Below are 26,824 nucleotides of genomic sequence, written 5' to 3'. Positions count from 1 at the left end.
TGCTGGAAAAGATTGTGTTAACTTTTTCATAGTTACTGTTTAGGATTATAAAACAGTAAGCAATGGAATAGGTGTGTTCATTTTTCTCCCTAATAAATTCCCACTACTAATGTTAGTGCATGGTTTTGATACATTTCTCCATATATCTATACACATGTGTGTGTGTGTGGTTAATAAGTGTTTAGGAAATCACAGAATGTTGTTCTGGAAATATAATTGCACAGGTAAAGTGAAAAGAGAGGAGCATAATGAGAACACAAATGTGATTTTTTTGGTGTGGTTTATTCTGCACTCTAAGGTGCCCAGCTAGGAGAAACCAAATGTGGGAAAGCTGCTCCAGGAGAAGAACACTCACTCAGTGCTCAGCTATGGAAACAAAGTGAAAAGATAAAGAAGATAAAGGGATTCTGCTGTGGAAGGACAATGAGAATAGAAAATTAGGACAAGATGGGGCTCAACAGCACTATCCTAAAATTTAGAAACTAAATAATCAAACTACTTCTTTGGAGTTTGTATGGTTTTGGCCTCTTTCCAGGGTGTGTTGGGATTTCCCCTCAGAAATGTTAGGAATGCCAGAATCAGTCATTTTGCTGTACATGTTTCAGCACAGATTTTTATCAGTGTTTATCAGGAAATCATGTTGGCTCGTGTCAGTTTTTCTGCTGCTGTCCCTGTTAGTGAGAACAGCTTTATTAGGTAATTGCAAACACACATGGGGACGTTATTCTGATTTAAGAAACTCTTGCTTGGACTCAGTGCTTATATTCTTGTTTAGCACATCAGCAAGATGTCTAGCTTCAGATGAGGTGGTTGTTTGATATTGATTTATTTAAGTTACTGCTACTCTTGTATAGATCCTGGCTTAATTTCAGGCTAATTTGGTTTTAACTGAAATTGATGAAGCAGCGATTTAATATAAGCTGATAGAAATGACTGCTAAGCTAGAGATATGCAAACCTCCAGATCAAACCTCCAAAAAAACAAACAAAGAAAAAGCTCAAAAAACTTCTTATTATGTGTGCATTAGAAATAATCTTTTGAGCTGCTGCAAAGGGGGATGTTTTTTTTTATCTTATTGCCAACTTTTAAAATACAGAGCTTCAGACTAAATTGTGAAGGTATAGCTAAGAAAAATATCAATACACAGAGATTTATTTTTTTTTTTTTTGCTGAAAGATACAAATAGACTCTATCAAGTTATATTGGTGTAATTCTGTGAAATGTAGGGACTTCTACAGATGGGGGATCCTACCAGGGGTAGGATGGGGACAAGTGGTTTTCTAGTCCTGTGTTCTCTTTTTGAGAGTGAAGAATTCCCAGGTGCTTTTTGTCTGTGGTCTGCTTTTCAATTTGTGACTATCTAATAATTCAAAAGAATATTTTATGGGTTCTAAAGGCTCACCCAAGAAGCTCCTGTCCCTGGAGGTGTTCCTTAAGTAAGGACCTTACTTCAGAGCTGCTGGAGTGGGCAGGGAGGGATCTGGACAGGACTCCCACTCCCTCCCCACAGGCAAGATCAACTTTAACTGCTTCTCTCATGCTGCCTGGTTATTTTTTTATCATTTATAATCTGATCATGCTCCCTTTCACCCCTGGAAACAAATCTTAAAATGTTCCAGAGGAGATAGTTTTCATTTCCCCCACTTCTTTTATATTTTCTGGTTTTACCCCTGAACTTAGTCAGTGCTTCAGTAGCTGAGGATATCTTGGAGTCAAGAGTTGAAAGCTGTTTTCTATATGTGGACAACAAAAATGGCCTGTACAGCAACTTTTTAATAACTTTTCCCATTATTCTGTATACTCATTTTACCAGTCTCAAGTATATAATTAGAGAGATAAAGTCTACAGATAAAGCCAAGCCTCTACTAATCTCTTTTCGCTACTCAAAATTCCTGCAGTCAAAAGCAGGCTACGTAGAAGCAAATGCAATTCCAATTTATTTTAATGGGAACTCAGGATTTTCAGATTGTGGCTGATTAAAGTTGCTCCTGATACCAATTCGTTGTAAATTATTCTTGTTTTGCATAACCCCCAAACATATTAATTTGCTACTTAAAACTGCTGCTGCCTGCTGCTAACAATTAGATAACTAGGCTGTCATTCCAAGTTTTTTCCCCACTGAACTTGGCAGGGTTTTAGTGGCCTTTTTCTGCCTCACCTCTGGGAGTCCATCCCCAAAGAGCCAATATTAAATTTAGCGAAAATGAAGCCTGAATAATCACACGGGTTCTGAACTGCTCATCCAGGCCAACTCTTCTCCTGCCTGAGCTGGAACTGTTTCAGGAGCACTTATGAAACTGAGTTATTTTAGTAAGCTGGAGTTCACGGAATATTTGGCTGTGCAAATAACATAGTAATTTTTTCCTGTATATTGGGAGGGGTATTACTTAGGTACTGAACACAGCTTATACTTTTTACTTGGACTGTAGTATCTTAGTGGAAATGAATGTGGAGGTAGTAGACTTATTTGAAAAGGAAAGAAATTGGAAGACAAAATGCTAATTAAAAATTTTCAGACTCTCCTCACATTGTTATTTCATGATTGTTTTCTGCTGTTTTCTTTATATCCTTAAATATTTCTTTCCCTCTGTTTATGGTCCTGTAGTTAATTCAACTTGGTATTTGTTTACACGCTTAATTTTCAAATTGTTTTGGTTGTACAAAAGCTTTTCTGAGGCAGAAATTAACTATTTAAAAGTAGTCCTTGAAAGGGCCATGAGTTTCTTTTTTAGACTTTTTTTCAGAGAAAGTTCTATGTAAAAAAACCTGAAGATGTCAAAGGGTGGAAAAAAAAATGGAGAGAGCTCCGCTTTATCCTTCCCCACATGTTTCAGATGCAAGGGGAAAATGGATTGGGTTTATTTGGTGAATGGTGCCATTACAGCTTCCTTAAAATGGTTGATTAATAGCTATACACAAGGAATCCACCATGGATAAGCATTCCTAATTTCTGTGAGATTTATTTCCCTTCCTTTGCTACTTTGGAGGTTTTGTGATGCAGTTGCAGAGGCTTGGGATCGTGTTGCCTTAACCTTGTGAGGTGATCCCTTTGTAAACCAGGAGTTTTAGAACAGAGAAGGTTTTTTTAACAGAGAGAGGTTTTTTTAATAGAACACTGTCCTCTATTACTAGATGAGCTTTAATGCCTGATTTTGTAGTGCCACAAATGTAAAAGACGAAGAAATTTCTGTAATGAGAATGAGGTAAAAAGATCCATGTCTTACTGAAGACTTTGGAGAGTGCATGGTTCAGGGGGGCAGAAAGAGATTTCCAGTATTAAATGCCAATCTAGGATTTTATAATGTGATACAAAAACCTGGTATTTTCAAGAGGGTCCAAAGAGATGCTGACAGCAGTTTCAGTTCTTTGAGAAGTCACGGTCTGTAAAACCAACTTTCTTTTGAGAGCTGGCAGTACTGCAGGTACACAAAAACTGATAGGTATAAATCATCCTGAAAGCCACAAGTCTGGAATTTCTGCCCCTGGCTGCTAAGCAGCTTAATGTGAAAGGTGAATTTATAGAATTATTTTTCCCCCTGCAGGTTCAGAGATTCAGAGTGAGAGAATTGCAGGGTGCACAGGAAGTGCTCCACGTGTCCCCCTGTACCTCTGGGAATTACAGTTCCTTCGTGCCCATAATCATCTAATGAGTTTAGAATTTACTTCTGAGCTTTGGAAGGGGACAGCTGTGAAATTGGGTGTGAGTCTCACACTGAATTGATCACAGTGGTATCACTTTTTGAGTAACTTCTGAGGGAATTACCATTACCGCAGATGAAGCACAAGGAGGGTGCCACCAAGCAGACAGGGCAGAAATATTTCCCACTTGCAGGGAGGGACTAATCTGATTCAAGCCAAATTTACAAGCATTGCCTCACTCTTTTCTAAACTGGGGCTGTTGGCAGCTGTTAAATCAATTGTAAGCATTACAGCTCTTAAGTTACATTATTCATCAAGAATAACAAGCCTGCTTTCCGCTTGCCTCTTTCAAATGCTTTCTGCACACACATTTAACCCAGTCTTCACTGCAGCCAAGAGAACAAGTGGAAAAAGAGCAAAATGCTCTTTAAGGGTGAATCCTAATGCAGAAAGAGAGTTTTCCTTGTCAGGGAACAGTTGGAAGGTGTAAACAATGTCCCAGTTCACAGCTGGACCCGAAGACAGCAGCTCAGGATTGCTGTCCCAGGTGGCACAGAGCAGCGGAGACTGGTGATGGAGGAAGCTCCCTGTCCCCAGCCCTGCCCTTGCACTGCTGGCCATGCCTTGCCCAGACAGGGCTGTTTAGTATTTATTTAGCAGTGCTGAAGGCAGCCCAGAGGAGGTTCACTGCACAGTTGGTTTATTATTTAAAAAGGAAGGAGCGAGATAAAGCCAAGGGCAGCGTGTGCCATTTCCTTGGCACCAGGTGGGGATGTGAGGGTTTAATCAGTGTTGTGGTGCTGGATCTGCAGTGCCAGGCTGATAACTGTGGGAGGCTGTCACAGCCCCACTTCATGATGTCAGGGCAGCAGACCCCAGCACTGGTGACATTTGTGTTAGTGGGAGATCATTTCAGATTACTGGGGCTATAACAGGACATTTTGCTAATGCATTTTGACAGTACCTTCAAAATACAGTTATGCTTGCCTATCGTAATCACTTGTTGTATATTTCTAATCTGACACACAGGACAGGCAGCAAGGAGAGGAGGAAGGAAAAAAAAAACTACATAAAAGCTTTAGTGACTTACATGGACATTATTACTATTACACTTTAACTGAATTCCTGTCTAAAGCACAGAGCCTTTTATAGAAGAAAAGCTGTGCAGGGGATGCACACAGCTGACATGCACCCTTATTCTGTGGGTTTGGTGGGGAAATGAGGACTCATGATCTGCTGAACCATGGCTTTGCAGAAGGACACAGTTTAAGGAACTTCTTCTAGGGTTATCTTCTAGGGTTATCTTCTAGTCCAGGGTTATCCCAAGCTGAATCCTTGTCCACCTATGGCACTCATTTCATCCCAGCACAAGGCTGGGAGCTGCAGCTGTGGCTGGGAAGCTCATATGGGATCTCACCAATCTGCAGAGCTCTTGTGTCAGGTGTAGAGAGTGATCCATCAGCCCTGGGCTCTCAGAAATGCACTTGTTTAGGACTGAAGGTGAGATGTGTAACCCCTTAGTCAAAGGACAAACCCTTTTCCTGTTCTCCTCTCTGTATTTGCTTTTAAAATTTAGTATTTAGTGAAAAAATGTCTCAATGATGCCTGTGCTGGAAATCAGTTGTCCCAGTCAAAGTTATATCAATAAGCAGGAAATTATTTTTGTAATAACTTTAGTTTTCAAGAACATATTTTTCTTGACTTGATTGCTTAAAATTGTTTGTGTTTATGTGCTATTTTGTACCATATGTACCAGTTTAATGTGTACAGCATTCTTTTTTTCTGGATTCTTTCTTGTTCTTCAAACTTAGCCTACAAAAAAGAAAGCCTTTTTTTTTAATCTTGAGTTTTGTTCAGAAAAAGTAAAATAGATCTTTTAGGAACAGACCTGTGATCAAAGTTTTGCTAGGCAAAGTAACCAGGTGGAATTTGACTTCCCCATTTCCAGGATAAAGCATAAAAGTTATTTCAGTTCAACTGCAGAGTGCTTGGCTCAAACCTCTTAGTAAACTCCAAACAATTCTAGTGGGAATAGTTGGGAATATTCCTAGTAGGGAAAAAAACCCACCCTATTCTGCATTAGATCCTATAGACTTCTTGTAGCAGGGAGAACATCTTCCACTATACCTGGAATATATGTATTTGTGTGGTCTGGACAAGCTGATAGATACAGAATTTCAAATCTCATGGTGGATTCACTAAAAGCTTCCATCTTTGAAGGGTTTTGGATGTCTTTTCAGCCTCCTTGGTTTCTGCTTTTTATTGTTAAAGTAAGGAGTGGGAAAAAATTAATATAAGACCAAGGTTGTGGTTAATCCATGGTGTTTGCAATATTGTCCCTTCACTCAGAAAATGGCACGATGTCTGTATAGTAAAACCTTTCATATAACACAATGCAGAGTCATGAAAGGCATTGTAATGCTGGTCTTTGATGCTTTTACCCTTAAAGTCCAGTGGGATTACAAACTGTTAATTGATCATGTGGCACTGGATATCAGCACACAATATTATTTGTTAGAGAAAGCACAGAGCAGAACAATTCAAACTTAGTTTCCTGTCCCTTCTGATGAATTTTCTGCATTGAGAAATGAATGCTGTTGGAGAGTATTGAGTTCTTGTCCCTAATACTGATTGTAAGGAAGGATTTCATTCATTTACCTTGTAAAATGCAATACATCAGATTCTTTGTTTTCTAAAGAGCTGAGGTTCTGCCCCCTTTGGATTCACACAGGTAGCAGGCAAGTGAATAAAAATGCTGAACTGTGGGATTTAAAAAAACTTTACATTTAATTGGGTTTTAGTTCAGTGGATAATTGCTTACCCTGCAAACCCAGACATTTTTAATACATGCATACAAAATGCATGTTAGGCAATTAAGAAATTTCTTTTAAAAAAGGAAAAATACCAAGGAAGAAGAGGCAAAAGCTAAAGCACACAACGTAGAAATGCACTTGAGTGTTCAGATCGTTTTGTGAAAGCCTTTCTGTTCAGCTGTGAGAAGATTGTCAGCTCACAAATGTCCCCAGGGGCTGGAACTGTTTAATTTTCAAGGTTTCTGCTGGAAGGATGAGAATACAGTTGGTGAAAAAAGCACATGAAGAGAAGAGGATGTCCTGACAATGATGAAGCCTTATTGTTTTGGGTCTTCTGTTTAAAGCTGTTCTTCAGCAATCACTGAAACCTCTTTGCATGTGACAATATCTGTTCACATGTTTAATGGCTTTAGATAAAATCATCTTCCTTTTGCTAGGTCTTTTTCCATTTTTGTTCTTAAGGAAGCATCCAGCAAATTTAACGATTCTGAAAGCACAGAGATGTTCAAAGGTTGATGCTCATGGCTTAAGTCTACATTAGCAAGGAGTGGGGCCAAATTGGGGCAGATCAGTGTCATTCAGCAGCTGGAATTAAGGACTCTGTGCCAATACCATGACGATTCAAGCGTTTAAGTTTTACTTCAGAAAATCTGTATTAGATCCTATAGACTTCCTGTAGCAGGGAGAACATCTTCCACTATACCTGGAATATATGTATTTGTGTGGTCTGGACACACTTTATGTTGTGAATCATATGGCAAGAAGGGGAGAAATGGAATTTTGCTTCAAAAGTGTAGCTAAAACACAGAGATGCAGCCACTGAGTGGCATTAACAGCATCACTAACAAAGCAATGTCTGTTTCCTGTACACTGCTATCAATTACAGCCAATTTTTGATACCCTAAATTATATCCCAGGTTTAATGATAGTGGCTTAAACCCTACGGGTTTTTTCCTACAGGTTTAAGTGCCTGCCATTGCAGCACCATTTCTCTTCTTAAGAACTTCCCTTTCCCAGCACCAGCTCTCAGTGAGTTCAAGAAACAATAAGTCAGTGGCTGGCAGTGAAAGTAGCACTGAATAAGGCATAGGCACACAATTTTAGCTTCAGTTTTGGCTTTTCAGCTCCTTAAAATCTCCTTCAGTGCTTAAAAGTGTGAACTTTGGTTTTGGTTTGGTGTTTTTTTGGTGGGTTGATTGTCTTTTGGAAGGGAGGACAGTAAAGTATCTCCAGTGTTTGCTTCCTAAACTAAATGTGCCACTGGCCATGTCCTGCCTCCAGTGGTTGAATTCAAAAATATGTTAAAATTGGGAAAAAGAATTGACTTTGAGATATAAGAAAGTAAGAATTTGTGGAAAATTAATGTATAGACATTCTAGTTGCTGGCCATTAACTGAGCCATTTTATTTTTATTTTATCAGCATCTGGTATATTGAGTGTTGTGAAATGGTCATATTTAAGCCTAGCTGACAGCTAAGCCACTCACTCCCTCTCCCCTCATGGGATGTGGGAGGGAATCAAAGGCGCAAAGTGAAAAAGCTTGTGAGTCGAAAGAAAGTTCAATAGGGAGAACAAAAGCCATGAACAAGGAAAACAAAACAAGGATCTCTATCAGCATGCAGGTGTTCAGCCATCCCCAGGAAAGCTGGGATGGAATATCCCTTTGGCCAAACTGGGCCAGCTGTCCCAGACGTGTCCCCTCCCAAATCCTTGTGCACCCCCAGCCCACTCAGAAAAGGCCTTGACACTCTGTGAGCACTGCTCAGCACTGAAAAATAAAAACTTTGTTAAATTATCGGCGCTGTCTTCAGCACAAATCCAAAACACAGCCCCACAGCAGGTACTGTGAAGAAATTTAATCCTACCCCAGCCAAAAGCAGCATTAGAAATAGATTGTCTTTTTTATGTCAGTGGGCTGCTTGTGACAGGCACCAAATTAACAGCCCAAGAAACCAAAGTTCTGTTTTTTACCAACAAAATAAGTTCAGCAAGGGTGTTGGGAGCACAGGTTTCCCCCACACTGCTCGAGCAATGTGCCTCAACCCTGACCTGAGAGCAAATCTCTGAGGGAAAAGGCGTTTGTTAAATTTCTTTTCCAATTAATTTGACAGCTCTGCTGAGACTCCTAACAAAAGTACTAATTCATGCAAATTGCAGTAGTGGACCTGTGTCATCAGGGAGCTGGGCTGAGCTCTCTGAAACATCACACAAACCACCAGGCAGCATTTTGATTAGAAGGTGACACTGGGTGTGGAACCTTTTCTGCATTAATATTCTCACAGGGACAGCAACAGACTCCTGTACGTGCTAACAGAGGTGGAAAGTTGCAAAAGAATATTCAGCCTCAGTAAATGCATCATCGTCTTCCCTCCATCCCTGAGAGAAAATTTATACCATTTTTATGTCTGAAATAACTGCTTTGACTTGGGATCTGCTCGTTGACACAGACAGCTGGGAGAGACATTCCATGGATTGCTCAAAATAAAAACCAAAACCCAAAGCAAAGCAAAGGCCTAGATGTGTTAGAGAGCAAGATATAATCTGTAGTCCAATACATAAATCAGTTGGTTTCATCAGACATGTTATGGAAAAAAATAACATTTTCCACTGTATAAATGACAGTGTAGAGACAGAGATGGGTATGATCAAGGGATCAGAAGATATTCCTGTAAAAGCTGATTGAAAAGTGTGTGATTGTTCATCACAGAGAAGATAAACTCATGATAGGTCTTTGTAAGATGAGGAATGGCTTCGAGAGGACAGATCAAAAGCAGCTGGTCTTCCTTTCATGTAATAAAAACCAAGGGTGCATTGATTTGGTGAAAAAGTAACAAATCTGAAGGTAAATTGAAGGAAAGATGAATTTTTGTGCTTCACGTCAAGTGCCTAGACTGGAGCAGAATGCATTGAGGGCAATAATTTGCAAAAAAAACCCCAAATGTTGGATAGTCTATGTGAAGGACAGCACAGTGATGATTAACATAATTATCTTTGTTAAAAAGATAAATTAACAAATATCTCTAACCCTGTATTTCCAGGTCTTTGAAAGAGTGTTTGAGTTGTAGGTGTGAGGGTGAAATAACAAGGGATGGCAAATGGTGTTTCCCTCTTGGCATTCCTGTTGCACTTCCATGTGGTGTTAACATTAGATGTGAGATGGGTTCTAGGTAAATGCCAGGACTAGATGTCATCTGCATGGGAATTAATTCCTTCTTCTTTATTTATAGCACCCTTCTTGTGCTGAACTTGTTCATTTGGCCTGCTTTAGGCACAGGGAAATTACATAAACATCCCCAAGCTAGGAAAGCTGGTTTTTTACTCATTAGCTAATTCCAGCCTGCAGGGATTACCAGGCACTATCTGGATTTTTCTGCTGGGCTGGAGGGAAAATGCCTTATCACAAGCTGGTGGTCTGTGGGACAGGAGCTGCTTTACTCTGGGGGGGATTGCTTGTTCTTGTTTTGATTTTTTTATAGAGTTCTGACATAGAGGGGGGAGCTTGAGCAAAGACTAAACCTGAGCCTTGCCACAGTGATCCTTTTGTGGCACTCTCGACCTGAATTAATTTTTATTTAAAATTTACTATTTGAAGCCATCACAATACTATGTCTCGTTTGCCTTTGAGGAGTTTGTGGTGTAAGTTCAGCTCAGGGAAAAAGCATTTCTTTGCCTTTTATCCTGATCATTTAAAATTCTTCATGTGTTTATTTGAACAACCTTTTCATTTTTACTCTTTGAGTTGGTTCTGGGGGGTTTTTCTCTGGTATTTCTTTAAGTTAGATTTGAAATTACAGTGATACTTGAATTAACAAGTTACTTTTCATCTCTCTGCCTGTTCTCTTTTTTTTAAGAGAACAAAACATGACATGGCTTTGTTTGACGAAATGATAGCTTAATATATCTCAGTATATCCAGGTTTTGAGTTAGGAAAACCTCTTGCTTAGGGAAGGCAAAAGCTAGTGCTTGTAAACATGGGTTTATTAAATTCCTGATTTGAATACTTGTTCAAGTGATCCATCCCCCAAAAACTGACTGCAGAGAAGCCTCAGTGCCTCACACATTTTGAAGCCAGGTGCTGGCATGCCCACATTTGCTGTAAAGCTGTTTTAGGGCACTAAATAGTGTAATGCAGGGCACAAAAAGAGATGCAGAAGCCCTGCAAGGCACAAAGTGCAGCTATTACAGACTGTGGTTGAAAGGTGCAGTGTTGTTCCCTCAGGACAATGCTATCTCTTATGTACATATAATTAATATGTCTGCCAGTAACAGTTATTAAACAAAGAGCAGGAATTGTTTCTGCTGAATGGCTTGACCTGGGAGTAAAGCCAATTTAAGAAGCATCTGATTAAAATATGTTAAGGTCACAGATCACTATAAAATATGAAGCGGAGAGGAAAAAAAGCAGAAATTTACTCATGAGGAAGATTAAATACTACTGATTTTTTTATTTTTTATTTTTTTTTGTGCTAGCAGCAGCTTTCAGGTGTAAAAAATGAAAAGTGCTCATTCTGAAGAGTGTTTTTCTAGAGACATTTTAGTGTCACAATGCACTGAATCCTTGCCCCATGTGCATCTCATGGGTGATGTAAGAATACAAATGCTAAGAACATTTTGTAAGTTTTTCTTTCTTCAACATCCAGAATGCAATCCTACAGGCAAGGAGAGAAAGTCAATATCCTTACCTCTTTCTGGGGATATTCTTACAGTAGTGGTAATGGGGTCCAATCAAAACAAGAGCTTTTATCCCTCATTAGAGCCTTTCTCAATCTTATTTCCCTCTTCCCTCAGGTGCCAGCACCACAGCCCATGACAGAGAAAGCCTGCTCTGCATGTACAGTAATAGCCTTTAGTTTTGAGAGCTGCTCACTTAAGTGTCTTTTTATTCAGGTCTGATGACAAAATGTGTGCCTGATGTTCAATGGAAATATGAATCAAAAAATGCAGTCTGATTTTTAGAAGCCTTTTTGGGCTGAGTTGGTATTCAAGAAGTTACATAGAGGCTCAGGAGAGAGAGAAGATGATACAGACATTTAGAATGCTATAGAATTTGTGGCATTTCAAATACTAATAAACAATGAGAGCTGCTGAAGGTGGTTTCATTGCTCTGAGGGATTTTGAAGGAAACCTGCATTATAAAGTTGGCTGGTGAATGGGGTGCCATAGTGAAAAAAAAAAGGGGGGGGCGGGGGGAGGCTGTGTAAAAACTTTAAAAAGGAACTGGAGAACAGTTCAAAGACGCAAGGCTGTGTGTGGGTGTTGAGGTGAGCCAGTCAGTAGCATTTTAAGGAAAGACTGGACATAGCACAGTGCCATGATCTCATTGACATGGTGGTGGTAGGTGATACGTTGGGCTTGATCGTCTCAAAGGTCTTTTCCAACCTAATTGATTTTGTGATTCCCTTCCCAACACACCTGCCCAGCCCAAGGCCATCCCGTGGCCTCAGGTCCAGCTTCAGGACCTCAGCTGCTGCCCAGGTGGCAGTGGGAATAGTTTTCAAAGCCCCTCTGAGAGTGACCACTTCCATGGGGAATGCTTCCCTGTCCTCTCTGCAGGGCACAGCGTCCCGAGTTGCTCTCGTCTGTCTCGTTGCTGCACGCTCTGAGGATGTGTCACCTGTGAGCTCTACAGGTTTGTGACTGAATTCCCTTCTTTGTAAATGCTGTGTTAATGCCTGGGTGACATTTCATCCCTGGGCTGTTCTAGAGGAGCAGAGGAACAGAGGGAGGAAGCAATCAGCTGGTGGGTGCTGGTCAGCCACGGATGTGTAATCCACTTCCAGCGTGTTGTGGTGCTCCAGCCTTGCCTAAAAAGCACAAAGAGCAGAGCTCTGCAGGGCTGGGGAGTGCCAGCTTGTAAATGAAGTTTCTCTGACCTTGTGCAGGAGATGGGCCCTGTCAAGCCTGGAGTGCTGGGGCTGGGACATCACCAGCACAGGTTGTTCCTTGGTATTTACAGCTGGGAATCGGTGAGATTGCTCTGTGTGCAGCGGGCTGCAGGACCTGAATGCTAAAATGCTCCTATTTACTAACAGAGTTATGCTTTAATTTAAAATTAATTCCAATTTAAATTAATAATTTAACCCTTAATTAGGAGTGTGTTTTCATCTCAAGCAGATTAGTCAAGCTGAGGCAAAATTGACTTTGCTGTGGAAAAGACAATCACATTCCTTTGATCAGTAGCTACCACAGACTGTTCCATGCATTTGTTTTCCTCTCGCTGAATTAATTTTTCCTGCTCTCTGTCTCTGAGACAGACTCATCAGTTAGAGCTTAAGGAAGTTCATTTTTATAAACAAGTACAACCAGAGTCCTGAAATTCTAACAGGTGACTCAGTAAAGTCATCCTGGCATCACACTCAAATAAAAGAGACTGAAATCAGACTAAGTACAATTTTTAAGTGCTGCAGTTGGGAGTTACCACAGGAGTCACCAGAGCCAACAGGCTTGAGGGGATCTTCCTAAAAAAGCAAAACCAGCCAGCCTTGCTGTACAGTTTATATCACATATGGAGAAAATCCCAAAGTTTCCTTCACTCACTCTTCGTGTGCTAACAGTTTTTTTCTTCCTGGCCCATTGCATCTACTTCCTCCTGCATCGCTCCCCATTGTGAGGGAAAGAAAAAATTCTTAGTTTTTGCAAGAAATTGTTGAGAAAAAGCAACTGCTGTTCACAGCTGGTTTCCATGCTAAATTTAGAGATTCTGTGCTAATTCCTATGATTTTTTTTCAGCCTAACTGAAACCAAAGCCATGGTACTTGCCTCAAAAAGCCAAACCTTCTTTCATCAGTAGATGTAATCCAATTTGTCTGACAGAGAAATTACTCCATTTTGAAGTAACAACTTTATTTTTTCTCTCTTCTATACCAGAATTAAAAAAAAAACCAAAAAAACCTAAAAAAACCCCAAAAAAACTATTAGGAAAGGAATAATTGTAGTAAGTACGTAGACAATATTTTTTTTGAGACCCCCAGTTCTGAGCTTCAGTTTCAAGTGTAAATGCTTTTTCTCTTTTTCTTTTTTTTTTCCCTTTGGGCTGCAGTTGTGAGTAATCTTAAATTAGTCTGACAGACAAAGACAGAAAGTGCAAGGCAGCCTGAGGGGGAAGACATGAGATTGGGATGCCCTTGCTAGGGCATATTGGGACAGCAGGAATCTGACTGGCTCATCCCCTCACTCTGACCATCACCACCTCTTCTTAAATGAGGTCCATGAGATTTCCCCTGAGGGATGAAGGAGACACTGATTAATGGAGCAGTTTCCCTTCTTCATCCCTCTGAATCTGTCTAATGCAAGTTTGCTTACTTAGATTAAATTCATTGCTTTATTAAAATACTTGTGGTAGGGTCTTTCTTTTTTGTCATTACATTAAACTAGCATATATATTTATTAAAAAATATTACTGTATAGAATCATAAATACATCATTGTCTCCTTTGTGACTGCCCATAAATGTAAAAGTGTCCCTTCAAGCTGGTTAAGCAAAACCATCAGAGTTTAATATCTGGTAGCACATTTTCATGAGAAGTTTTGATGGAAATTCTCTGTATGAATTAGGCAGATGAAGTGTAATGTTTATTCCTTATTGTGTTTGCTGACTTGTTACTGCTGGTAAGAATGGGATTGGCATTCATTCTTTTCTGCCTGGCTGGTGGTCTCAGGGCTGGGAACAGAAGCAGTAAAATCACTGGAGGTTCCTCTGTCAGCCAGAGGGCCACCAAAGGGGCTTGCTCGAGGGACCTCGTGGGGCAGCACATGGGAGGGAATGGTTTTGAGTCGTAAAAGGCTGCAGAAATAACAGCTAAACAAACTAACAAAAAACCCAGACAAACCCAGTTGTTTCCTGCTGCATTTCCTCCTTGTGGAGGGGTGTAAGAAGGACTTACGTTTCCTTTATTTGCTCAAGTGAAATGGGAATCCCCAGGCTCCTCTGGCGGCCTTTGAGGAGCGGGGAACACAGAAATGCCAGCTGGACAGGCTGTGCCACGTCCGGCAGGTCCGTGCTGGCCACACCAGGTCACTTGTAGCAATTCTGCTGTGACAGATTGTCTGCTGGGCCCGTGGCTCAGGGGCTTACACTCTGGATTGTTTCCTCAGGGCTTGCAGGAGAGACCTTGGAGCAGGAGCTGTCTTTCCCAGCTGCTTCGCTGTGGCCTGGCAGTCGGAGGGAGCAGCTGCAGCCGAGCGCTGCCGTTTGCCAGGGCTGGGAAGCGCTGAAGGGTGCCTGAGATTGGCACTTCCCTCTGGAAGCCATCGTGCTCCTCCTGCTGTGTGCAGTGCAGTGGGAGAACGCTGTCCCTTACCAAGATGTTTCAGAGAAGAGCAGGGTGGCTGTTCTCTCACTGTTCGCCAGAGCAGTTCACTCGGGTGTTTGGCATCGGGAGCTAACCAACAAATCTGCCTAGACCAGATGATCATTTAGGTTTTGGTGATGGACAATAACAATCCCTTCCTCCTCCATCGCTTACAAAGATGCTGGGATATTTGTTCAGACCTTTTTCCCACCTCAGGCTGCCCATCTAAAGACTTTGCTAACCCAAATATCCAAAATAATCTTTCTTATATAGATCGTGCAAGTTCCTGATAGTATCAGAAGCAGCTCATTGGCATGATCATTTGAAAATGGAAGAGATCTTTCTCTGTTCAGGTTATTTGCTTGGTTTTGGCTTGCTTACTCCTGACCTGATGAACTGAAGAGACGTAGTTTACAATCTTTGCCCTCGTAAGAAAAATGTTAGCAGCAGAGAGAGGATAAAGTTGGTTTCTTATGCAGGATGGGGCTAACGTTTTTGGTAAATTCAGTAGAAGAGAAGAAAAAGGAGTGAAGTTCTCAAAATGAAGCACAGAAAATGTTTCTTCTTAGTGGTGCAATACACTGTTTTGCAGTGTATCAACACAATTTTCCAGGCAAAATTAAATGCAAATCCAAGCTGATGCATGAACTCCATTCTACCAAGACATTTTATTTCTGTCAGCTCTGATTATGAGAAAAATCTGTAATTTTAGACCATAAATGTCTGCAAACTGTGATCCACATATGGGTAGGTTCCAGGGCAGTAGTCACATGTTAGAAACAAGATGTCCATGGAGTTTAAAACTCTATTCCTGTTACTTTGCAGCCTGTCGAGCTGGGTTCTACAAAGCCTCTGCTGGCAACGTGAAGTGTGCCAAATGCCCCCCTCACAGCTCCACCTACGAAGATGCATCTCTGAACTGCAGGTGTGAAAAGAATTACTTTCGCTCTGAGAAAGACCCTCCATCCATGGCTTGCACCAGTGAGTAGCGTCATTCTGCTCGGGGCTGTCATTCTCGCTGCTCCATCTGTACCTCCACAACAGCTCGCCTGCTTGCTTCCTCTCATGTCCCACTGCAGTCAGCCATCCACTCCCTCTCGTGTCTTCCTGAGTGTTGGACAGGCTGCTGAAAATCGGTGGGCTGGGTTTGTGTCTTTTCTGTTTTCCTTTTCTCCTTCTTGTACCCTGTCAGACTCGAGAAGGAGAAATAGGATTTTTATATTGCTACCGGCGCTCTCAGCCCTCAATCCTGAACTGCACCCTGAGGGGACTCTCTATTTATAAGAAAACATGGTTCTTGTTAGCCTGGGTCTGTAATCTAGTGAAATATTTCAGGAGTCTCCACAGGAAATAACCAGAAGAGTTTGGTTATTAATGTTTTTATACTTTTATATTTCTGCGCCCTTGTTACTCCCGTTCTGGAGCATCCTCGGGGAGAAAATCTCATTCCCTGATTTCCCGTTCCCTTTCACAGGACCGCCATCTGCCCCAAGAAACGTGATCTCTAACATCAACGAGACCTCTGTTATCCTGGACTGGAGCTGGCCTCTGGACACGGGGGGCAGGAAGGACGTCACCTTCAACATCGTCTGCAAGAAGTGCGGAGGGAGCAGCAAGACGTGCGAGCCCTGCAGCGACAACGTGCGGTTCCTGCCGCGCCAGAGCGGGCTCACCAACACCACGGTGACCGTGGTGGACCTCTTGGCACACACCAACTACACCTTCGAGATCGATGCGGTCAACGGGGTGTCTGACCTGAGCACCCCCTCCAGACAGTTTGCTGCGGTCAGCATCACCACCAACCAGGCTGGTGAGTCTCCTCCTGCTCACCTTCCCTTTGTTCAGCCCTGCTGGCTTTCGTGAACCTTTGTTTCCTCTCCCTCATTTACAGGATTTGCTCTGTGCTAGGGTAACTAATTGACTTGAATATTCCTATAAAAGTGAAAGCAGAAACAAACCCAGTGTGTGTTTCTGTCAAAGAACCTGGCAGCATGACTGTTATGATTAACTCCCAGTTCCCAGTTAATAGTTTCTAATAGCAGGCTCACATGATTCCTTAGCCAGAATGTGTTCTATTAATAAAACCAGATTTTAATAAAACACTCATTTCAATAATCTCCAACGTAAATTACTGTAGTAATCTTAGTGATTAATTCTGATTAAATAGAAGTGAGAAAAGGCTTTGATGTTAGACACATAAAAAGCTAACATTAAATTAGAGAGGTTTAAAACACAGCTTTTTTTTTTTTGCTTTTTTTTTTTTTTGCTTTCTTTCTGTTCTCTTTTACAAGTTGTCTCACCAACTCTGAGCTATTGCCAACATGATGGGGGTGTGGAGCTGAATAGTGAATGAGGTTTGGTGTCAGAGTTGATGGGGTACAAAAGGGCTGCTCTCCTTCTGTGGAGACTTATTAAAGCCTCTGGGGCTCGGCATGAGCACGGCAGTGTGCCCTGACTGTTGGATCAGAGCCTTTGTCATCACTGTTCTGCCATTTGCTTCTCATTTGACATGGCTCCATCTATCTGAAAGTTGTGAAGAATCTAGACTCTTCCCTGGCATTTGGTTAGGTGTAAAATTTCTAGGAGCAATGTTTGCCAGTGAAGAGAGAGACTTGATGCTGCAATTTCTGTAGTTGTGCTCCACGCAGCTTCCCATCGGGAGAAAACATGCGTGTGTGTTCATAAGCCTCCTCCCACACCCTCCCATCCCACACCATTCCCCAAAATACCTCCAGGTCTGTCTTCCTGAAACCACAGACAAGTTAACATTGTTCTGAGTAAGCATCCTCCTGGTGGGCTGTGTTATCGCAATGTTTTTCACTATAGAGAGTGTATGTTTTCTCCTTAAATCACAGATCAGCTCTAGTGGGAGGCATAAAAATGTGAGAACAGGCTATTTCCTGACCCCAGTCACTACATTTCCCTGCTCTGGGGGTCTGTCCAACTGTGCAGTAGGCAGACAGAGGTGAATCTACCTAATTCAGCTCTGGAACCTGGATTTTATATCCATTCAATTTGTTACTGTTACAGTTCATTGTTTTGGATTTTCTGACCAATGACTTGGAGCACCCTTGTTGAGTTGTCCTCTTTTCTTCTGTTTTTTCTCTCAGAGGTGTTGCTTTTCAGCCTGTTCATCACCACAGCAGTTAGAAATCACCTGAGGACAGTCCAAAAAAATAAACTGTCCAGGGTCAGGGAAGTTCTTTCTCTGCAGAGGCCTCCTGCTTTGCAGCATGCTTCCCTAGGGCCCAGAGCTGCTGCCTTAGTGCTACAAGGTGGATTTTGATTTTCTTGTGGAACACACAGTACCTGGGATGTGGCAGAGTCAAAGCATTTCTGGCAATGGCAGCTCTGTTCACTGTAACCCACAGGCTGCTTAAGCTGTTTATTTTCTACTTTTATGCATAGCCCATTTTTTCTTTAACCCACATTTATGTGGGTTAGTACAGGCTTAATTGTGCTAGCTCTTGGTCATGCCAATTGGTTTACTGTATTAGAATTCCCTTAGAAACTCTGCAAGTTGTTAAAATTAGACTTCAAGTATGTATATAAGCAGTCTCTTAAAAGTATAATTACAAAAATATAACTTGTCTTGCATTCCCTCACCGGTCAGATCACAAAAGGGCTTCTGATATCAGAAGCACATTTTTAGCTCTGTAAAGTCTAGAATGCTGTCCTAAGAGAGCTTTTCTGCAGCTTTATTCTTAATTTCCAGGTACCACATGCAAATGGGTCTGGGTTGTGAGGGGTCGCAAGTCCAGGTTAGGCCAGAGAGGCCGTGGGGCAGAGCAATCAGAAGGAGCAAAATGAAAACCCTGTAGAGGGTAGATGGGAACGAGAGAGTCAAGTCTGTGACCCTCTCTTTGCAACAACATTTTCCTGGCAGCTGCTCCACATCAATCTGAATATTGTGTCTCAAAACACCAGCTTTGCATGTGCATCTTCCTGAACTCTTACCCCTTCCATTATTTCTGATGATTCAGTGTTCATGCTTCCAGCAAAATTATTAACATCAAAGTTTAGTGAAATAATTAAGTTTTCTGTATTTTCCCAATCTACTCATGTCAATCCCCAAATATTTTCCTCTTTTCCCCCCTAATACCTCAATTCTTTATTGCATCAATAATAAAATAGATAGTTTTTTCTTTTGTTCACTAAATGCACACTGTGACAGCTTTAAATGGAGCTTAGTTCTTAAGGCCTTTTAACCCAAGGTCTCAAGAGTGCAGCTGCAGAAGGTGCTAGCAACTAAATTCAGCTGCAAGGAGGCAATGTCAGCACCAAAACAATTCCAAGGAGTTTTGTGCTGTCAGGTATCCTGGCATCAGCAGAGGAACTAAAGGGATATGTTGTAACAAAAGACTTCTTCAGATTCTGTCCTCAGCTCACCACAGCTCTCCCACACAATTCAGGTAGGGTGCAGATAGGTGCCAAGAGTGAATAAACTGGAGAATAAAGAGGAATTTTTCTCCTGCAGAGGAGACATAGAAGGCTTTCTGTGGGCTAAATTTCCTAATTTCCTCATTACTAATTACTGTAGGAAGTGATTAGTCTTCTCAGTTGAGAGCCTAAAAGTGCCTAACCCTGAGTTTTGGCCTCTCCCCAGGTCAGTTGGGCACCTGTAAAATTTTGATTCCTTTCTCTGTCAGGGGCTTTTCCTAGAGGAAGCTTAGAGAGTATCCACCCCTGCATCCAAACTGAGGCATCTTATGCTAAGCTACATTATAAATAATAACAGAACCTCAGCTATACCTTATATCACCTCAAGCTTTCCTAGAAAAGCAATAGTTTGATTACCTGGAGTTTCCTCCTTTTATCTTTTGTACTTCTAAAAGCCTGAAAGTAGAACAAGCCACGTAACTTGTTTAATCATCTTGCTTAATCATTGAACCCAGGCATGAAAAGCCATGGGAAATCAGTTTGTTTAAGGAGAAGGTAACCAATAAGGCACTACAGAGTTTTTGCAAGAGGCCAAGATGAAAATTATGAAAATAATAACCTTGACAACAAAAGTAACCGCTAGATAGAGAAATTAGGATCATTAGGAGTGTTGAAGGGCAGACATGGCTGGTTTGCAGTAACTTGATCTCCCTGTGCCATTGAAAATTCCAAGCTGTATGTTAATTTCAGCTTGGAGGGATAAACATTTACATTGGAGAAAGAACCAGTCAATTTTTCAGTCCTGTTTTAAGTAGAGACTTCTGTGGCTCCTTGGAAGGCTTGTTAATACCTCCTCAGAACCAGAATTTTATTTGCCTGAAATCTCTGGCTTCAAGGGAGTAAGTTCAGCCCCAAGCTTTGTTTCAGTGTATGTATTTGATTATTTGCAGGTACTTTGATGCTATTTATGTGCTCAGCCTGCGCTGCACTGTCTTCAGCAGCTCACAAATGATGTGTGATGCTCCCTGTCTAAATAAAATCCATATTTAGAGAGGGTTGTGTGCACTTTACAACCTATATCCCAAGGCAAGTCCCTTAAGTAGATCTGTCTTCTAAGAGAGACAATTTGAGAGAGGCACAGATGTTTGGGGGATGATATATTTCTTTCTTTCCCTATGGCCCTTATAAAAAGGACAAGAAGATAGACTTATTAAAAGTGAGCTAATGACATGATGTAGGGAGTCTCTGGTTCACTGACTGTTATTACAGCTGTGCCCCATTATGTACTGAATACCTAGGACATGCTTGTTTTTCTGAATGACATTTATCTTTCGAGTTTCAAACATTCCTGGCGTAAATAAAGATTTTACGCTCTTCAAATGTGTTTTACAGTTCAGCCCAGAGGCTATTCAAGGATCATTTTAACTCAATAAAACTCCTTTAGGGATATAAAAGGGAAGTGTTTTAACAATGTCACTCCATGCATAGCCTGTTATTAGCTAGAGATGTTCTGCCTGCAAAGTCTTTGATCTCTTTTCCCCTGAACGTCAAGGAAGCTCTGCCAAGGCTTCAAAGTCTGTGACACACCTTGGGCTCTTCAGTGCGTGCTCAGTCCTCCTGTGGACACCCCTGACCTGACAGAAAGTTCGCAGGTGAAGTTTGTGGCTCGGGGAGTTTTTCTCTTTCAGGGCTTTCAGTCGGTTTTTCCACGGATCGCGGTGATATTTTATTCAGCAGTCGGTGGATAATGGTTCTCTCTGCTTGCTTCTGTTAGTCTCGCTCCATGTCTTAGTTTGGTACAAGAGTAAAAATGAAGAAATGCAGGATTGATGTGGGACTAAGCAGGATGCCTCCATTAAATAATAAACTTTGGACTTCTGTCTCTCTGTTATCTGTGCTGGCATTCTCAGTGATCACTGAGGGAAGTTGTGTTCCTCTAGATTGTAAACAGAGCTATCAATTTGCTTTTTGAAGCAATTCCCTCTAGGCAATTTGCAAGCTGGGGACAGATGGGAAAAATTGTTTCTTTGGGTTTGGGGACTACTCCTGCAATGGGAATTATGAATGTAGCAAGTATCAGCATCTACAGCAAAAAGAGACTTCTTTTTTTAGCATTCCTTTCAGTAAACTATATCTCTGTGTATATTAAAAAAGTGTTTTAAATCAAACAAAAATATTAAATCGTCTCCAAATCCAAAAGCACGTGAGAGATGCCAGCGCCTTCCAAGTCTTTTCTGTTAGAGGTTCTTCTTTCCTGATGAACCTCCACAAAAGCAATTGCTCCAAATGACAGGGAAAGAAGTTTGAGAAGTGTTGTTTCTTTTCATAGTGTGTTCTGACCAGGTGGGAAGGACTTACTGACAGACCAGTTCAGGAGCTCCTGGTCATTACTTAAAAGGAGTTAAAGTATTTTGTATCATAAATTACTTATTTGAGGGCAGTTGTCTTCTCCAGTTTTGGATAATGGCTTTTTTCAGAGATAGTTCCTAAGTATATTCTTCTATTGTGCAGGGCATTCCTCTGGTTGAGGAAATAATCAAATGATGACAGAAAGGGAAAGCCTGCTCAGCACCTGAATCTTGATGTTGTGAGCATGGTGAATAAATTCTTCTTTCTGAACACTTCACACCAGGAAATGTGAGGCTCTAAAATCCTCTAAGGTGATGTAACAAAGGGGCAGGGAAGGCAAAGAAAAACAGTTTATTTAAGTGAAAAATATGAACTATTGCAAAGCTCCCACCATCACCACCTCAACAGAGAGCTGAAAGAATAACATTTGTGTTGTGAGTACCTTTGGGATGAATCCTTATGAAAGCACATCCAGCATTTGTCTCCTCTCTGAAATAACAGCTGGGAATGCCACAGCACCATAATTTTCAGTTTCTGAAGCGAGTGCCTTGTGCAGCCTGATCCTCCTCAAATGGACATGGTATTTCCATGACTTATTATACATGTGTTAAACACATGAGCAAATCAAACATTTTGTTTGCTCTGGGGAAGGCATTTGCTATCTCTTTTAATAAAAAGAGGGAGAAGCAAGAACATGATTGCGCTACACTTAATGACATTTTCTTTTAATTTAGAATTTATTTGTCAAAGTGAGAAATGATCTCTGATAATCACTTGTCCAGTGACAGCTGCTGCCCAGAAGGTTGCCTTTCTCTGCACTTGAGAGGGAAATCAAGCAGCTGCCTTTTGGTGTAATTCCTGCTGAAGCCGTTTCCCCCCTTCCCAGTTCCCTGCAGTCTTTCTTCCACAGCACCTGTGAAATGCCTGCAGCCACTCTGCAGTCTGTAACCACGGCCTGGAGCCTTTCACAGATGCATTTGGGCACTTCTGCCATAATGCAGGCAGTCATCCATTAGAACAGCCATGAACAAACCAGGTTTTAATTTTTTTCCTGTTTCTGGCAGAAACATGCCCAGCTTTGTTACAAACAATGGCAGCCTGCTTGCGTTTGCCTTTGAAGTTTCGTCCTATTTCTTCCCTTCCACGTTTTGACATGTGTAAATGTGATCTTGATGGCCCTTCTCCCAGAAACTGTGAGCTTTTTCACCCTCTTCCTTATGATGGAATCCCACCAGGATCCAGCCTGGGGCTGGTGTGAGGGACTTTTTGCTGCTGTGGGATGCGTGGAGTCGCTGATGCCTCGTGGAAGGCACGTCACCTTCAGGCTGATGGGCACCCAGAGATGTTACAGGGTCAGGTGACATTTTACAGCCCAGGCCATAAAACCAGATTGAGCCTGCTCCAGCTCCAGGAAAAGGTGCAGGAGGACAAACACAGGCACTGTGCCGGTTTAACTGTGTGTCCTGGAGATTAGAGGGCAAAGGGCTGTGCCTGCACGTGCCTTGAAGAGGTGGGGAATTGCATCTGGAGGAGCAGCGTGTAGGGTTTAGCAGGTTTCCAGAGTTGTTAAAGTGGAACTGTTTCCTCCTCCTGCCTCCTGGGAGGCAGCTGGGGACCTTCTTGGAACATGCCTGTGGGATGGGGTTTGCTTGCTTCTGCACAGTCCTGCAAAAGTGCTTCACAGAGAAAGTGAACAGGAGTGCAGCCAGAGGAGGCTGAAAACAGGGCAGGTCCTGCTTGCTGTGAGCAGGCTTCTGTCATAAACCCTCTCTACACTAATCCACGGAATAGATGCTGGAGATGTTAAAGATTCCAAGTGCAAGCACAGCTGTTCACAGACTTCATGTGAATGTGATCATGTCATGGAGGTGTGACATCATTATCCTGATTTGTGAGACAGTACTCGGGACTCCTACGAATTGAATAGTGGAACTGATGGATGAACCCAAAGATAAAAGGTTGGTTCTCAAAAAACCCAGATGTTGGGTGGTTTTGCACGAGTAAAAATGTGTGTGTGGGGCACTATGAGCAGTGCCAGACCCAGCACCATGGTAAGTTCTCTCTTCTCCTGACTGTGGATGCATCTCCAGTGTCCAAGAGAAACTGCCTCCAAGTGAGAGATCAGTTTTGTTCCTTCAAGCACTGGTATTTCTGCTTTGGATTGTGTGATAGTTTTGTGGTTTGGATGCTGGTCCTCCAAGACTGGCAGCTTTAGGTTTGAGTCCCAGTGGATCCTACTGTCAGAGAATGCAGATTTAATTTTCAGGTTATGATCTTTATTTACTGCTCTTGTTCCACATTACCTCCTGGGGGCATCATAGACTTTAAAGAAAATTTATAGGTCATATCAGATTACAGTATTATGATTAGATAATAAAAGCATCAGTTTTCTAAAGAAAGAAAAAGGAACAAGCCTTCCATTTGTTCAGCAGGGCAGAAGTTGAAAATTGAGTAATGCAGTCGATTCTGCTTGGTCACCATCTTTCAGCATAGTTTGGAATATCCTAGGCAAAGCATATTTTACTCTTGTTTGCAAGCAAAAGCTGGAAGTGAGCTGTGAGTCATTTTAGAATTAAATCCTTTCCTAAAGTTTAATTTGTGACCTAGAAACCTAAGCCAGAAACAATAAGGCTCTAAATGTTTCAGCAGTTGTACACATGTGCCTTCCCAGAGTTAATACTGAGTTCTCCCTGTCACAGGACAGGGAATTTTCTTTCAGTGCATTTATACATCTGTAAGCCAGTCACATATGAAAACAATAACCAAGGAATAAGGAAAAAGTCAATAAGGAAATTTATATATAGCTGCTATTAAACTGGAGGAAAACAAATCATCTGTTGGGGTCAGTTTCAGTGGGAAATCAATTTGAGCAGAGTTTTATTGTCGTCTCTGCAGATCCTTCATGTTATTTGCTTGCACCTTTAGTAGTCATGACTGAGGAGGTTTTTACACTTGAGCCTGAGCTCCCTGAATCATTCTGTTTGTTACCTTTTCAACATCCACATTCCCAGTTGTCACAAATGCTACCTAACAACACAGAGCGCTCAAAGTACATTTCCCCTCTTAACTCCAGGGAGTTTTCAAGGTTCCTGTTAAGTGCTTAAAGCAGTTAGGCTGCAGTGCCAGACAAATTCTAACCATGTGATGTGTAAAAATGCCTCTCTGTGCATTGCATGGGACTGCAGAGACTACAGCTCTTCATATATGTCCATACAAGCCTAAAGTTAGTCATAAAAACCAAGCTCTTGTTCGAGGGAAGAAGTTGACTAATACATTAATCAAATTATCGATTAAAGTGTAAATACCTAGCAGCATATGAGACATGGGATTGATTAAAAAATCACTGAAACATCTTCTTCTAGTCTGAAAAAGTGCTCTCCTTAAGTTTTACCCTTAAATACAAGTTTTCTAAATGGTGAACTAATTTAAACTTTGCATTCCTATTGATACTTCCATATAGTTTTTAAAATGTCAATTAATCTAAAAAGCTTCATCATTTCTCATTATTTGCTAACCCAGAGTGCAGACTTTGTTTTGTCAATGAGAGCTGTAGATTTAAGATAAAAATTTCATTTTTAATTTTCAAATTGAGATAGAAAAATTACAGAAATTCGATGAAAAATGGCTGTTCTAAAGATCGTGTATTTCTTTATCTTCCTTTTTGTAGCCTGGTTTTGAATTTGATCTCATCCTATCATGGTTATTTAATTCTCTTCAGGAAACTCTTGATTCTCTCTTCCTCACATGGAAGACTAAAAAATCTAAGCATTGTTGTACTTAGGTGATGCCTTCACTGTTTAATGGTTTATAATGTTAACTGCCTTTACTTTGATTTTTCTCTCTGCTGGATTTTCAAACACATCCAATTAGTGAGATACAGTAACTGAGCTGCTCCCATGCTACAAAACCTAAAAAGAAATTAAGGCTGACTTCTGTTTAGACAGTGTTCAGAACAGAGCTTATTAAGTTTTACATTGTATTCTGGGGATGTGTACAAAAAGAAATTAATTCAATGGTCCAAATGTCAAGTTATTTCTCCAAACTACACCCCAGCCCTGGGTTGGGACCATATTCAGGTTACCTTAACTCTTATTGTATCTTAAATTAATTGACTGCAGTAGCATAAGCATAAACTTGGAAGTTATCTGAACAAGATATTTCCTTTAGTTGGGTTCAAGGCTTCTATCACTTTTTGAGCCCACCTATCTAGCAGGTATAGCAAAAAAATTCCAAAAAGAATGTGCTAAAATTTAAAACCGTGACAGTCCAGCTTGTCACTGACCAGCAAGGAAAGGTTCTGTGCTGGGAATTTTTCCCATTTTATCTCACCTTGGTGTGGGATTAAAGGTGGCTGAAACATCATGTTCCCCTGATTATTTATCTCCCCTCCCTGAGCCCATGCAGTGGGATGCTGGCTCTTCCAGACACTCTGGATGGCTCATTCCTGAGCAGCTTTGGGAACCCTAGGGATTAAGGAAGGTATATGAATGTTTTATAATGTTATTGATAACTGCAGAGCAGATGTTTTCTCAAAAACTGCTGTGAGATAAGTTACTGGTAGCATCTGCAGAGATGTGCGCAAATGAGCTCAAAATAATTAATACTCTGTTAGAAGAAGGTGGTTTTTTTTTAAGTTTATCTGTATTGGAGCATGCAAGATTGTTTCAGCCTGCCCTGAGAATCTGTTAGAGCAAAATTACCATAATTTATTAGTGAAAAAGCCATTTCTGTTAATCATATATTAATTATTCATAAAATCAGTATTAATTTTACCTTAATGGGAAATGTTACCAGCAGGGTACTGGGCTTGACAATCTATTCACGTACCAAAAAAAAAAAAAAAAGAAATTAAGGAAAAGAGAGATAAATAGCTTGACTTAAAAAGAAGACATAAAAATGACTTAGGAGAGCATAAAAGCAGCAAGTATGGATATATGAGTTCCCATGGAGCTGGCTACAGCAGGGAAGTTCAGCATGCTAAGCACTTTGTGTTTTGGCTCTGGCACTGGTTTGTGGAATCCAAGTGGAATTGCTGAAGTATGTTTGTTGCACACAAATCCTGTCTACTTCTCCCAGACTGATTTTTTAGGAATTTAAATTCAGGATAAATACCTCCTGCTGGAAGAAAAAAAAAAATAAAAAAAAATGCCACTTTTTAAACTTTTGTGAACCACGTGAAATGTGAAAATGCTGTTCAGAGGATGTGTTCAACCTGGAATAAACATGAAAAAGTGGATCCTCCACTCTGTTAAAGGAGGATTTCAATACTTAGATTGTGACTCGTGACTCGAAAGTGTATTTTGCCAGAAGTTTAGAAAAATCAAAAGCAGAATGAATTTTCAAAAATTTGTTT

At 41.1% G+C, this 26,824-nt stretch overlaps 1 protein-coding gene across 1 annotated transcript in view; it reads left to right on the top strand.

Moving 5' to 3' along the window:
• The window catches only part of EPHA3 (EPH receptor A3), a 177,095-nt gene that overhangs the window by 99,928 nt on the left and 50,343 nt on the right, over positions 1-26,824 (top strand). Inside the window, exons 4-5 of the mRNA XM_088051865.1 lie at positions 15,568-15,723; positions 16,217-16,552. Of these exons, the coding sequence (XP_087907991.1) occupies positions 15,568-15,723; positions 16,217-16,552 (492 nt within the window). The remainder of the gene's footprint in view (positions 1-15,567; positions 15,724-16,216; positions 16,553-26,824) is intronic.

Source organism: Pseudopodoces humilis, chromosome 2, assembly GCF_049639895.1.
Source record: "Pseudopodoces humilis isolate 2021_Gansu_Grassland_sample_001 chromosome 2, ASM4963989v1, whole genome shotgun sequence".
NCBI lineage: Eukaryota > Metazoa > Chordata > Aves > Passeriformes > Paridae > Pseudopodoces > Pseudopodoces humilis.
This window is presented reverse-complemented; position numbering and strand designations above follow the sequence as displayed.